Source organism: Octopus bimaculoides, chromosome 13, assembly GCF_046866305.1.
Source record: "Octopus bimaculoides isolate indiv1 chromosome 13, ASM4686630v1, whole genome shotgun sequence".
In the NCBI taxonomy this organism is placed as follows: Eukaryota; Metazoa; Mollusca; class Cephalopoda; order Octopoda; family Octopodidae; genus Octopus; species Octopus bimaculoides.
Window position 1 is genome coordinate 63315778 of NC_142940.1, and position 14315 is coordinate 63330092.

The window sequence follows — 14315 nt, forward strand, 5'->3', positions numbered from 1 at the left end:
AGGCTACAATACCAACACGGAAATATCAGCCGTCAAAACTCTATGTCCATTTCTTCTGTCTATTAATAATATTCTGTTGAAGACGAAATATTACCTTAAGTCCATAGCAACAACTAAATCACATTGAAGCGTTAGTAGGTTCTCTTTTATTAATATTGTTCGTTCATCCAGCGAGAAATATTAGCAGTTTTATAGAAAACTAAACCAGTTAATAGTCATGCCCACTACACTAGAGTAAATAACCAAATATTCACTATTCACACTCATATTTATTATTCATACGTGAAGCTACACACTCTACAAGCACAGAGAGAGAGAGAGTGAGAGAGAGAGAGAGAGAGAGAGAGAGAGAGAGAGAGAGAGAGAGAGAGAGAGACACACACACACATATACATATATATATATATGTCTATTATATATATATTTTTAGCTGCTATTTCTGAACTTCGGTATGTGGTGAAGCAACCTGTTGCTGATCCCTTAATTTTGTTTATATATGTGTATATATATATATATATATATATATATATATATATATACACACACATATATATATAATATGAATTCCAGTCGTCGACGACAATTGCTGGTTCTGTAACGTCTCGCTGGGTTACCTCAACAGATGATTTCGTTATAGTTGTCAAATGTTAGTGCCGTAGGTAAAAGCACTGCCTCCATGAAATCGAGACATTACCCGTGCAGATGTCGCAACGATCGTAATGTATTACAAGTGTATGTGTATATATGCGTGTTCCATCACCATCGGAACCAAAACCGTCGAAGCTACCAGATGAGAAAAGGAAAAGAAACCAAACGACAGGAGAGGAAGTCTCGTCAAAATCAACCCCATCCTCCACCAACATTACTATGCAGACGATGCCCTCCACTCTTCTATGCAAGAATTGATCTACAGAGTCTTCAACGCAATTACCAAAAAGGAAGCCTTCAGCAAAGAAGAAATTAAATTCTCGGATACGAGAGAAAACCGACGACGACGATCATATTATGGGACAATAAATTATGCAAAAACATAAAAGGGAAGCAATAAATAGTGTTGAGTTTTATCCTGTTGACCACCAGTTGTAATTTTGTCTAATCGTTACACCGAGTTTCACGCTTCCGATTTTCGCACGGCATATTTTGAAGAAAATACCACCAATATATATGGCGTCTTCCATAGAAACCCGTCAAAATCTTGAATAAAAATGGATACAGGAGTTGGGAAGTGATCATATTCCAGTGTTTGATATATAATCTGTTAAATGTATATGTTTCACACTTTATTGCCATTATGCACATCTTTTTTCTTTCATCATTTACTTGTTTCAGTCATTGGACTACGGCCATGCTGGAACAGTATTTATTCTTTTTTAAAGTCTTGTATTTATTCTGTGTCGGTCTCTTTCACCGAACTACTAATGTACGGAGACGTAAATAACCCAACACCGGTTTGTCAAGCAGTGGAAGATAAACACGACTACAAAGACAAACAAAAACACATGCGATGGAGTCTGGCGGCGCAGACGGAGAATGAGCGTTCAACTTTTGCCGAATGCGCCTTACACAAATGATTCGTTTGTAAGAGATCGAATCTGTGTGCCGCACATTAGCTCACCTGTTCCTCCACCAAATTGACGTTGCCTGAACAGGGACACAGGTGTACCACATGTCAAGGGTTGAAGTGATCGTAAAGCAAAACGTGAGATGAAGTGTTTTGCTTAAGAATACAACGAACCATCCAGTCTAGGAATTGAAACCACGATCTCACGATTGTGAGTTCAACACCCAAACCACTAGACAATACACTCTTACATACATGTGTGTGTGTGTGTGTGTGTGTGTGTGTGTGTGTGTGTGTGTGTGTGTGCATATATGGGTTTCCCCACAGTTTTCGTCAACTAAATTCACGTTCCAAAATCGCACACAAAGCATTGATCGACCCAGGACTATATTCAAAGACAATTACACAAAGCACCATGCAGTGGATCAGAACCCGAAATCACGTGGCTGCAAAGGGAGCCACGTGGTTTGAACCTTACTATAAACATATTATGTGATATGTAATAAATCTTCGTGAAAAAGTATAAACTTTTAAAAGTGTCAATTTGTAAAAAAATTCATTAAAAAAAATTAAAATTGATAAAATTAAGAAAATGTGTCATTATTCATAATCGTTCATTTACTTATTTACTTTTCTTCGTGTATTCAAACACACGCATTCCCACGCACAAGTACACATGTCCACATACCCACAAGCACACACAATACACCCACGGCAACATCCAAACTTCTGCACAAATATTAATACATTTCATTGCATGAGCAGATGCATGATACATAAAACCCGTTCGAATGAAAGACTGATAGAGAAATGCATATTAAAAGCATAAAAGGGTGATATAAGTTGCATTAAGGTGATGGAGCAACGAAAGTGGGCGTTATAGGCAATGGGGGAAGGATGAAAGGAAATAGATGACGAATCTTAAAAGGGTTACATGGGACATTTTGCAAGAATCTTTATGTGGCGAAAAAATATATGCAAACAAATAGGATAAAAATATGATTTAAAATTTTGTATCTATAAGTTCCTAAATATATATTATATATGTATATATATATATATATGTGTGTATATATATATATATATATATATATATATATATATATATATATATATATATATATATATATTCACACAGTTGTAAAATATATAATTTTAAGATAAAGTAAAAGAAATTGTAACTTTTTAAAGGTTGAAAAGAAAATTAATTTTAAAATGATGCAGATAAAAAAAGTAAAATAGATTATGAATAAATGTAAAATGGAGTGAAAGGAACTGGCGTTAATAGAACATGGATCTGGTAAGCAAAAACAGTACGAAGTAAATTAATGTGCTGCTGCTTGAAATGCTACGCAGTGCAACCGAAATGGTAAGAATTCTTTAGAAAGAAGGTTCAAAAATTATCAAAGATAATAGTTCTCTTCAGTCAAAAACAAAAATGGCATATCGTATTTTTCAACACACATGTCAAATTTCTGAGACAAAAAATCACCGCCAAAAATTGTAGATTGACTTCGACATCACGATGGCTTTTGAGCCAAAGTGTGCCAAAATACCGTTTCCCTTGGTATAATAAGCTGTAACCTACTTTATTTTCGTGCATACAAGTCAAAGTAGTGTACCAATGTAGTGTACCATGTTCTAATGCCGTTACCTTTCCAAATCGTGCAGTATTTCATATAGAATTTTCCGCTTCTTCACTCAGTGAAAGTGGAGCTCTCCTCGCAACATCCAGAGATTCAACAAGAACAACTGCTTTAGAAAATTACTATTTGTAAATCTCACAACGAGAGATATTCAGCAATAGTATTTTGGAGTAAAGATTGTTTGCCAACATAACATGGCAGTCCTGGTTTAAGACGAATGTTGCTGTAATTTAGCCCCAGGAGACATCGTCTCTAGATGGCTATACGAGGTCTCCTGGGGATAAATTACAGCAACATTCGTCCTAAACCAGGACTGCCATGTTATGTTGGCAAATAATGTTTACTTCAAGAACTACTGCGTCATCAAGGCGGCGAGCCGGCAGAAACGTTAGCACGCCGGGCAAAATGCTTAGCGGTAGTTCGTCTGTTTTTACGCTCTGAGTTCAAATTCCGCCGAGGTCGACTTTGCCTTTCAACCTTTCGGGTCGATAAGTTGAGTACCAGTTGCGTACTGGGTCTATCTAATCAACTATCCCTCTCCACCAAAATTTCAGGCCTTGTGCCCGGGGTAGAAAAGAAAAGACTAACTCCGTCATCAGCAAAAGCCAGGTCTGTAATTCTAGTTTCACTAATGAGTGCCACGCGACTTCATTGAGCTTAGCTCTTTGTGTACTTATCGAACAGAAGTGGAGCTTTCGGCAGGGTCGGCTTGCAGCTTATGTCGACCTCTTCAAGTCATTTGACATGGTCAACAAGGATGTGCTTTGAAGGATTCTATTACTTCGTGGTGTACATCCTCAACTGATTTTCTGGCTAATAGTCTCTTACACTGGAACAATCAGTTCGGTTCAGAATGGGGGGCTCAACATTTGATTTTTACCCAGTTTGATATGGGATTCGTCAAGGATGGATCTTGGCTCCCGCTCTCTTCAATGCCTACATGGATTGGAATTTGATTAGGTTCCTGTCAAATATTTTGGTTTACCTGTAGCATGGAGGAGAACGTTATGAGTCTAGCTTAAGGAATTCTCTGGCTACATTGGCATTAGCAGGATTCAGAACAAAATTATACCATAGAACGGTCTGTTATGTCAACATAGCACTTACAAGCAATTGCTCTATTATGTCATTAGCTCTCCAATCGCTACACTTATCTTCTCCACACTCCATCCTACTCATTCTCCACTCTTAGATACAAACACACACACACACACACACACACACACACACACACACAAACACACACACACACTTCATACGTAACTTTTCAAATAATATATCTCTCCCTCTTATACACACATATAGATATCACACACAACCTTCCGCATATATAATTTTCTACTTTCATGCTCACAGCTACGTACACACACACGCGCGCGCGCGCGCGCAAACTCTCTTATAACTCATCCACCCAACGCGCTAGCCTCCGCTAGAATCCACTTACGCCTACTTTCATTTTGTCATTATTCGCCATGACGCTGCTTCCTTACACAAACGTAGGTTCTTTTCCTTCGTTTTGTTTGTTTGTTTGGTTTTTTTTCTTGTTTTTCCTACATACACTCCCCACGTATTCTCTTTTATCTCTCATAACAAACTGACCGAAACGTCGATATTTCTTCTTTTTCCTTTAAATCTAACACGCCGAATTTTTAATTTTTTCTTTTTTTTACCTGTTGTTCTTGCTCGTCAGTAGCTTTCTGCAAAGCTGTATCACGCTAACGCCAATCAAACCCACATTACAGAGAGAGGGGGGAGGGGAGAGAAAGAAAGAGAGGGACAGGCAGAGAGAAAGAGAGAGAGGGGGAGAAAATAGAGGGAAGGAGGAAGAGAGAGAGAACTATACATTATATGCATATATATATACACACACACCTCTTTCTATATGTATGTGTGTGTGTGTCTTTAAATACATAATACATCTACAATATCATCAGAATTATCTAACGCTTAACTCACATATTTATTCGAGTGTGAAACACTGGGTAAGGTCTGGACTGAGATTCCACTATCTGTTTTCAAATAAATGTATTTCGGTAAGTCTCTGATGACAATGATGATGATGACGTTGATGATGAATATGATGATGAGGAGGAGGATGATGATGGTGATGATGATGATGATGATATTTTTAGGAAAATATTTTCCTAAAACTAGCCACAAGCAGCGTCCCAGTCCTACGACAAATACTAAATAACTGAACCAGCGAGAACAACAGCTACAGCAATATCATTAACAATAAATAACATATGTGGACAACAACAACAACAACAACAACAACAACAACAACAACAACATCAACTGCAACAATGAACGTGATAAAAGCATGGCATCCGGAGCGACTGGAGTGAGCAAAACCAGCCACGGCAACAACTACAACAACAACAACATATATTACAAATACAACTACTTCTTCATAGAAACAACAACAACAACAACAACAACAACGGTAGCAACAGCAGCAAAATACAGGGTTATTAGTTTGTGATTACATTTACTTTATTTGCGGTTCCGTTGAAGAAAATCTAATAACTAAAGATGTCTTTCCAAGAAGTCTTCCAACAGAGACTGCTTCGGGCAGCGTCGTTCGATCACATTCCATACACAAATTAAATTCATACGGAATAAATAAACATTGTATCATTTTTCCACAGCCGCCGTCGCCAATACCACCACCACCACCACCACCACATCGTCATCATCATCATCATCATCATCATTAACAACAGCAACGACGCTAATGACAACATCATCTACAAGCAACATTTTCATCCCCCGTTGTCTTGGTTATCATCATAAAGTACCATCATAGCTGTTGTCGTGGACATCGCCCTCGGTGCACCCATCATCGTGTTCATCGATATCCTTATTTTGTTGCAATTGTTTTTTATTAATTTTTATGATATTTTAGTCCTGCATCTGAGACTTTTTTTTTGTTTTAGTTTTTCCTAGTTGAAGGTCCTTCTCTTTTCATATTTAATGGCAAATGGAATCATTTTGCGTCGCATTTTGTGTAATGCATTCTAAACACTATCATCTGTTTTCCCTGTCCCTTCTCAGACTTCACCAGTTGAAAATATTATAATTGTCACCCATTACTGGAACTGTTAGTCATGCCAGCTTATCCCGTACATTGTACTCTGATGTATCTAATGTGTCTATGAAATTGCTTTCAGGTTTTGATACAAGGTTGGCAATTACAAGAAAGCGGACCAAGTCCATTGCATCAACCCCAATGTTCAACTGGCACCTATTTTATCGACCCCGAAAGGATAAAAGGCAAAATCAACCTAACTAGAATTTGAATTCAGAGTGTATAGACGGACGAAATTCCGCCAAGCCTTTTCCCGCTGTGCAAACGATTCTGTCTGCTCGCTTCCTACTTTGCTCTTTCTATAATATTACCCCCGAATAATTCCGTTTGTCTCCATTGTACACCCTCAAGTGTATTAATTCCCAAACAATCGTATATAAATTCTTGGTCAAATTTTTATATCCCTGTTCAAGTTTGGAGTCTCTTTCTAACAAGAATTTCATATCGATTCCTCGAGGAAGCCAGTGAACTGTCTGTAACAGTATTTTCAATTTATTATAATTTGCAATGTACGAGATATCGTCGTCTCTGTACAAAAGATATTCTAGGGTGTCCGATTCCAGTCTAGTTTAGCCTGGCACTTAAGGAAGATTGACGCCAACAATGCACAAACAGAAATCGAGAAGCTGAATGCAATATTCATCTTCTAATAGCGAGAGAATTTGTTATTACGATTTTTTTCCTTTTGTTTGTTTTCGTAAAATATCATTTGTTCACAACGCATTTGAATGTACCAGTTTCTTATTGGCGCTCTAATTTTCATAGCATTGGCGGGAATAGATGGCGGGTTGGTGAGATAATACCGTGTAATTGGAGTTTAGTAATTGGGGGACAGTGGAAGGATAGCAAGCACGTGCATGTCCGTGTGTAGGTTTTTCTAATGTGTATCAGTGAAGAAAATAATCTGCGATGAGAAGCGAAAAAGAAAGAAAGCCTTTGGTACTCACTCGTTGATATCGATTTTAAATTTTGGCAAAAAACCAGCAATTTCAAGGTGGGCAAAACTGGTACATTTATCGATATCGAAAAGATGAAAGGCAAAGTCGACCTCGGCGGAATTTGAACTCAGAATATAAAGGCGGACGAACTGCCAGTGAGCAATTTTCCTGCGTTCTAATGGTTCTGCCAGCTCGCCGCCGTCCCCTTACCCTCACAGTCCAGTGGAACAGTGATTCGTTCATTAAACACCGGTAACCAATGAGACAATCGGTCACTTACAGAAGATTGGAATAGACTTTCAAATGCAATCTGGATTTATGTGAGGCTAGCCGAGAGTGGTGGGCGGTGGTGTAAAAGCCTCGCAAACCAACGGCACAAAAAAGGCCAGAAAGCTGAAAATCTTTAATGTTGTACAAATCTATCGTTTTATGACGATAATAAGCGAATAGGGGCAGAAAAAGTTGGCATGGTTTTGTGGTCGAGTAAATAAGAAAAAAGCATACAACAAAACTAAAATATGCAGGGGAAGGACGACGGTGAGATGATGTTTGCTCCTATCACAGAGTGGTTCCATATGACTTTGGTGATTAACTTAGAACAATACTATGCGGATCAATATACTATTAGGAAGTATGATCTCAGAAATGTTGGAGTCCTTTGTTCTGTACCAGATGGTAGCTTTCCACTTGTTTTACGTCGTCATGGTTGCCTTGAGGCATTTTCTCAACAGCATTACCTATCAGGTTCTATAATAAACCATGTATAGTCTGCTGCAGTGTTTCTACTTACTTAAATATTTGCTACATATAACATGATGCCATCAAATATATTATTCGTTGTGCTACCATTGTATCTTTATTCGAATACAGTCCTCTTTATCATGTCAGTTGGTTTAAGTACCATTGTCATTCTATTTTTTGTTGTTGCTTTTTTTTTTTAGTTATTTTTATTATTTTCATTATTTTAATTATAACAGTAATTATCGATGTTATTGGCGGTGATATTAGCTTTATTATAATTTTCAAGGCGATCATCAGCGTTCTAATTTGTTCCTCTCGTAATTTTTCCGAACATATCATTGGAAACCCAATCTTGTATTTCATATTTTACACACACACATACATACACACACACACAAACACATACACATATATAACACACACAAGCGTGAGCGCGCACATGCACATGCACACACACATTTTCCTTAACATTCAACCATTAGAGTGGGAGTATAGTTTACGAAGTATCTGACCTGTATTATTTATTTCTTTTGTTCATAATCGGAAATAAACATCCAAATATCCTGAGTTCAACCTACTCACACTTCCACAGAGAATATGTGCATGCGTATGTTCGTATGAATACACACATACATACATGTGTGTGTGTATATATATATATATATATATATATATATATATATATATATATATATGTATATATATATATATATATGCATATATACATACATAATAACATATATATATAAACAGTTAGAGATTCCTTGATCGTCACCTACACACACATATAACCAATCTCTCCAACTATTTACTAATTTTCCTCTTTCTTTCTCTCTCTCTCTCTCTCTCTCATGTCCTTAGTCTATAAATGCATATGTGCGTGTGTGTATGTGTGTGTGTGTGTGTGTGAGAGAGAGAGAGAGAGAGAGAGAGAGAGAGAAATATATATATTTCCTGTTTGGCCTTTTGAATACGATCAAAGGGCGCTTGTGTGCGTGAATGCTTTTATTATGCGCATGCACGCATAAAAATATGTATTTGTATGGATTTGCGTGTGCTTTCCTGTGGGACTGTGTTGAATACTGTATAATACCCACACACATGCACAAGGACACAATTATGGGCTCACACACGCATAAACACACCTATGTGTGTATATTTGCATATCTGTGTGTATGTATGTATGTATGTATTAGCATATATATTGCATTTTCTCACTAGCAAGTACACTAACGCACACACAAATGTATATATACTTTGATGGTAGTCAAAAGCTAAACAGGGTATGTGTGTATGTGTTGATCTCTATCTCTCTGTCTCTTTCTCTCTCTCTCTCTCTCTCTCTCTCTCTCTCTCTCTCTCTCTCTCTCTCTCTCTCTCTCTCTCTCTCTCTCTCTCAATCTCTGTATCTTTCTATAAATCTCTAGTCCCAGGAATGGCTCAACTAATCTGCAATCGTAAAACCAGGGTTGTATTTCGCTGCGTAATATCATGGGCAAATATATTTTAGGGACGATCCGAGCTTTGTGAGAGAAAATGGATAGAAGGAAATTGTGTAGAAGCCCGTTGGATGGATTCTACCCGTATTTCAATGATCCCGATTTATTACATATTTTTCAGTTGATTAGGGATAAACATTTCAACGAGAAAAGCAACCGCTAAACTATTAATTAAGTTGATTGCGAAATTTTGATCAATTCTTGTGTTACTCGAAATATTTAGCTCAGTCAATAATATTGTTATAGGACTGAATATAACTGCTCAACGATTTTTTGACACTCTATTTCAAATTTTTCGAATGCGAAATCGAAAACCGAAGAAAGAACAAGAGGACAAATAATTGTTAAGAGATGGAATTGCATGGCGGATTCTTGCAACAAACAAAGAATGTTGGAAGTGAAGAAAACTATTTGTGGTTGACAGATGGAAACTTCAAATGAGATACCGAATTGATGATTATAGCCGCTCAGGGACAAGGCATTAGAACAAACTTGGAGACAACGCTTGATAGAACTTAAAGAGAGAAAACAGAATCTGTGGAAAAGGGAACGAATGTATGAACAATCTCCCAGGTGCAAATGGTAAGCACAAATACAGTATAGGCGCATGTATGGCTGTGTCGGTAAAAGCATGCATTGGCATGCTGGCAAATTTTGTGGATTCAAAGTGACAGAAAAGTGTTGCGAACATGAGCCAGAGGTTGAAATTATTAATGGCAATTTCAGGATTTTATAGGGTTTCTCCTTAAAGTCTGGCCATACTAAGGAAGCAAGATCATATGGGATCGTAGAGGACAAAAATAAAACGATGTAAGATAATAGATGGAGGGATTGCCGAAGACAAAGGGTAAGATTTTTTTCCTGTGGCCACTGACGCAATCAGCACAACACCCAAACAACAACCTTAGAGGTTTGAAGGATATTGTAACTGAGACGCAGATTGTCGACCTACCAAAAAATGTTATCCTGTATTTTGCAAGAATCATAAGAAAGATTTTCGAGATTTGAGGAGACTTGTCACCAAACCTTAAGATAAACATTCTTGCTAATTAAATTAGCATCTAATTTTGAGCAGTAGTAATATCGGTAACAAAAACAATGATATTGATAATAATAATAATAATAATAATAACTATCATAATTATCATCACCAGTAGTAGTAGTAGTAGTAGTAGTAGTAGTAGTAGTAGTAGTAGTAGCTGAGCTTGTTAAAACTAATGAGTCTACAAGTTTTCTAACCAATTAGATATTGATATTTGAGTGCAGCTTTTGTTTTTGTTTCGTTTTTTGTTGTTGGATGTTTTGTCTATTCCTGCTGCCAACCCATTCGTTGCCAGGCAGGTATGTATTGTCTTCGAGTGCATGTTTTTATATCTATTCACAGGCAAGCACTCACAGATATGTACAGTATATATATATATATATATATATATATATATATATATATATATATATATATATATATATATATATATATATATATATATATATATATATACGTATATGCATATATATGTGTATATAAATATATACATAAATATGTATATATGTATAAGCATATATACAATACCTGAACGCACACACATACACGCACACGTATATATATACATACATACATATATATATATATATATATATATATATATATATACACACACATCCGATATATAATATATAATCCAGATTTGCGCGTGATGGTTATATATATATGTGTGTGTGTGTTGAGGATGTGAGTGTATTCGTGTGTGTGTGTGTTTGCGTGTGTGAGTGTATATGTGTGTGTGTGTGTAAGTATGTGTGTGCGTGTGTGTCCGTCCGTGTATCTACATAATTATTTTAAAATCCAAAGGGCGTGAAGCCGACGCACGTATGTATATATATATATATATATATATATATATATATATATATATATATATATATATATATATATATATGTATGTATGTATGCATATATATATATATGTATGTATATATATATATATATGTATACATGTATATGTATGTATGTATGTACGTATGTATGTACATATGTATGTACGTATGTATGTACGCATGTATGTATTTATATATGTATGTATGTATGTATGTATGTACGTATGTATTTATGTATGCATGTAAATTTCTACAAGGAAAAGCTTGAGAGTGACTTCAAAGTTTCGGATTGCTTTCCTTCATCAGACACGTGAAAGCTTCGAAGACACAGTTAATCCTTTCCATCTAGATGTTAGTAAATATGCGCTCAACTAAAATGTATTTGGTTATCCCTCAGTTTAATGCATATCTTGACCCAAGAATCAAACATTAATGTATTTGTATATGCATACATAGATTCATAGATACATACACACATACATGGATTCATAGATACATACACACATACATGCATACATAGTTACATACATACATTACACACAAGTAAAAATGGGAAGGGAAAAACGAACTTACCTGGAAGGTGTTCCACTGCTTATAGTTGTTTCAACACAACACAGAACCAACAACATTAAGGCGAATGTATTCCATGTGTAGTATCCCATTCCCTTTCTTTCCTCAATGTTGGTCTTCAAAGACCTGCAAGATGGAAGGTTAAGATAATCAGCAATTAGTATATTTTGATGGTATTTTAGTTCAATTTATAAAATATGGCGTCGTTGAATCGCAGCTCATGTCTCTACGTTGTTTGTATGAACACACACGATACACAGGCACTCGTGTGTGTATGGCACTCGTGTGTGTATGGCACTCGTGTGTGTGTGTGTGTGTGTGTGTGTGTGTGTGTGTGTGTGTGTGTGTGTGCGCGTGTGTGTTCTTGTGTGTGTATTTGTGCTTGTGTATGTGAAGGGATGGCCTAGTGGGTAAGGTGTTGTACTCACGATTGCTAGATCGTGGGTTCGATTCCAAGAGCGGGTGGCGTGTTGTGTTCTTGAGCAAGAAACTTAATTTCACGTTGTTCCAGTCCTCTCTGCGAGGGATTAGCTTTTCGATCGGGGGGAACGTTAGCCTATTTGTCTTGTCAAAAGGGTGACATCATTCAAAAGTTAAAATGGTGAAAAATGCATTATGACTAGTGATACATCTGGTCGATCACGTGACGTATATATGTATGTATGTGCATGTGTGTCTGTATTTATGTATCTATATGTGTATTCATATACACATATTTGCTTGTGTATACATATATATATACATATATATGTATGTATCTATATGTGTGTGTCTGTGTTTATGGATTTATATCTATATGTGTATATTCATATATACATATTTGTCTCTCTGTGTGTGCGCGTTTGCGTGTGTGTGCATGTGAGTGTGTGTGCATATGTCTGTGTGTGTTTAACAACAACAAAAGATAAAACGATAAGAGTAAAATGATTGAAGCCAGACAATTTTTACTGCAGACAAAACTTCAGCAAAACTCCATCATTGACAGCCAAACAAAATAATATCAAATACTAAAAGACATAATTGAAAGTGATGTTCTAAACTCTATGGTCACCAAATAGACGTCCATTTGCTATTTTTCCTGCAAATCTTTGAAACTCCAGGAACATATCCATCCAGATCAGTTGTGTAGCCGGCGGACCGCGGAACTTTCTGAATGACACGTTTGCTTTCGATTTTTTTAGTTGTGAGGCTCGTGTGATGATGGGTATTGTCACATGTGGCCTCATCTCACAGAAGTTGTCAGTGGCTGTGTGGTAAGACGCTTGTGTGCGCATGTGTGTGCGTGTGAGAGAGAGAGTGTGCGTGCAAGTGGTAAACAAGTTTACGTTCACTAGTCCTAAACATCCTCAACACAGTAGATTTCAACAACGTAACATTAAAAAAAAAAAGACAAATGTCTCCTGAAAACGTTGTTGCTGGATTAAATTTTAATGCATAATTCGTAAAGACTTTCATGTTGATAATTCCTCATCACACTTACTGATTTTATGTTCCTATTGATAATCGAAGTTGAGAAATCTAGCAAAGCGGGTGTCGAAAATCTTTGTTTTACTTGTCTAACTTCATTTATTATTTATTTATTTCTATCCTCTTTGTCTCATAAGCTTCTTACTTTCACTTATGTGTGTATCCATCGAATTTCTTTTTCTATCACCATTTAACGATGCAGATATACTGTAAAAAGCCTGGAAATTGCGGTATTCATCTCGCGAAGGAATCTCGGATCGCTGTCAAGAGTTACAAAACACAGAGTTATATCAGTAGCAGAGGAAAGGTGTCTCACAGTAGTAGCGGAATTGTTAAATACGCAGTTCTGCATGTTTGAGGTCACTGATGAGGTCACAGAAGTGTGACGAAAGAACTCTGGCCTAAATACGTTTAATGTAATATAAAGCTGAAGCAAATTAACGCCAAATATATAGTGCGTGTGTTTTTATTGGCTAAACTGGCAACATGACCATCCTCAAATACAACAATATCTGTTTCAACACACAATTTCACATCAAGAATCTTGCAAAACAAATATGTACATATATACGCATATATTCATATATTATTTGTATTATATATATATATAGATAGATATATAGATATATATATATAGATATATACGTATATATATATATATATACACGTGTGTGTTCTGTGTGTGCGCGCGCGTGTGTGTGCATGCAAGCGGCAGAAAACCATTCCATATTTCACACGACTAGTGTTGTGGTGCTAAAAAGGTTTCGTCGAGTTTAATAGTGTCTGCAGGGGGCTAATGGTTTGTGAAGTAACTTTTTATATGTTTTCCTTTTAGCCACCTCCAGGGTGGGGGCTGGGGCAGCCAGTGCGTTGGCTTTTGAAACGTTTGTCAACACATAAATGCATATGTGTATGTGTGTGTATATA

The 14315-nt window shown here is 36.6% G+C and overlaps 1 protein-coding gene across 8 annotated transcripts in view; it reads right to left on the minus strand.

Annotated features, from left to right (window-relative positions):
- Window positions 1-14315, minus strand: part of LOC106884332 (glycine receptor subunit alpha-2) — a 205469-nt gene that overhangs the window by 113149 nt on the left and 78005 nt on the right. For all 8 annotated transcript variants that reach the window (XM_052972553.2, XM_089361978.1, XM_052972552.2 and 5 more), the window contains one exon: window positions 11925-12047. In XM_052972553.2, coding sequence (XP_052828513.1) covers window positions 11925-12013 — 89 coding nt within the window. In that variant the 5' untranslated portion in view covers window positions 12014-12047. The remainder of the gene's footprint in view (window positions 1-11924; window positions 12048-14315) is intronic.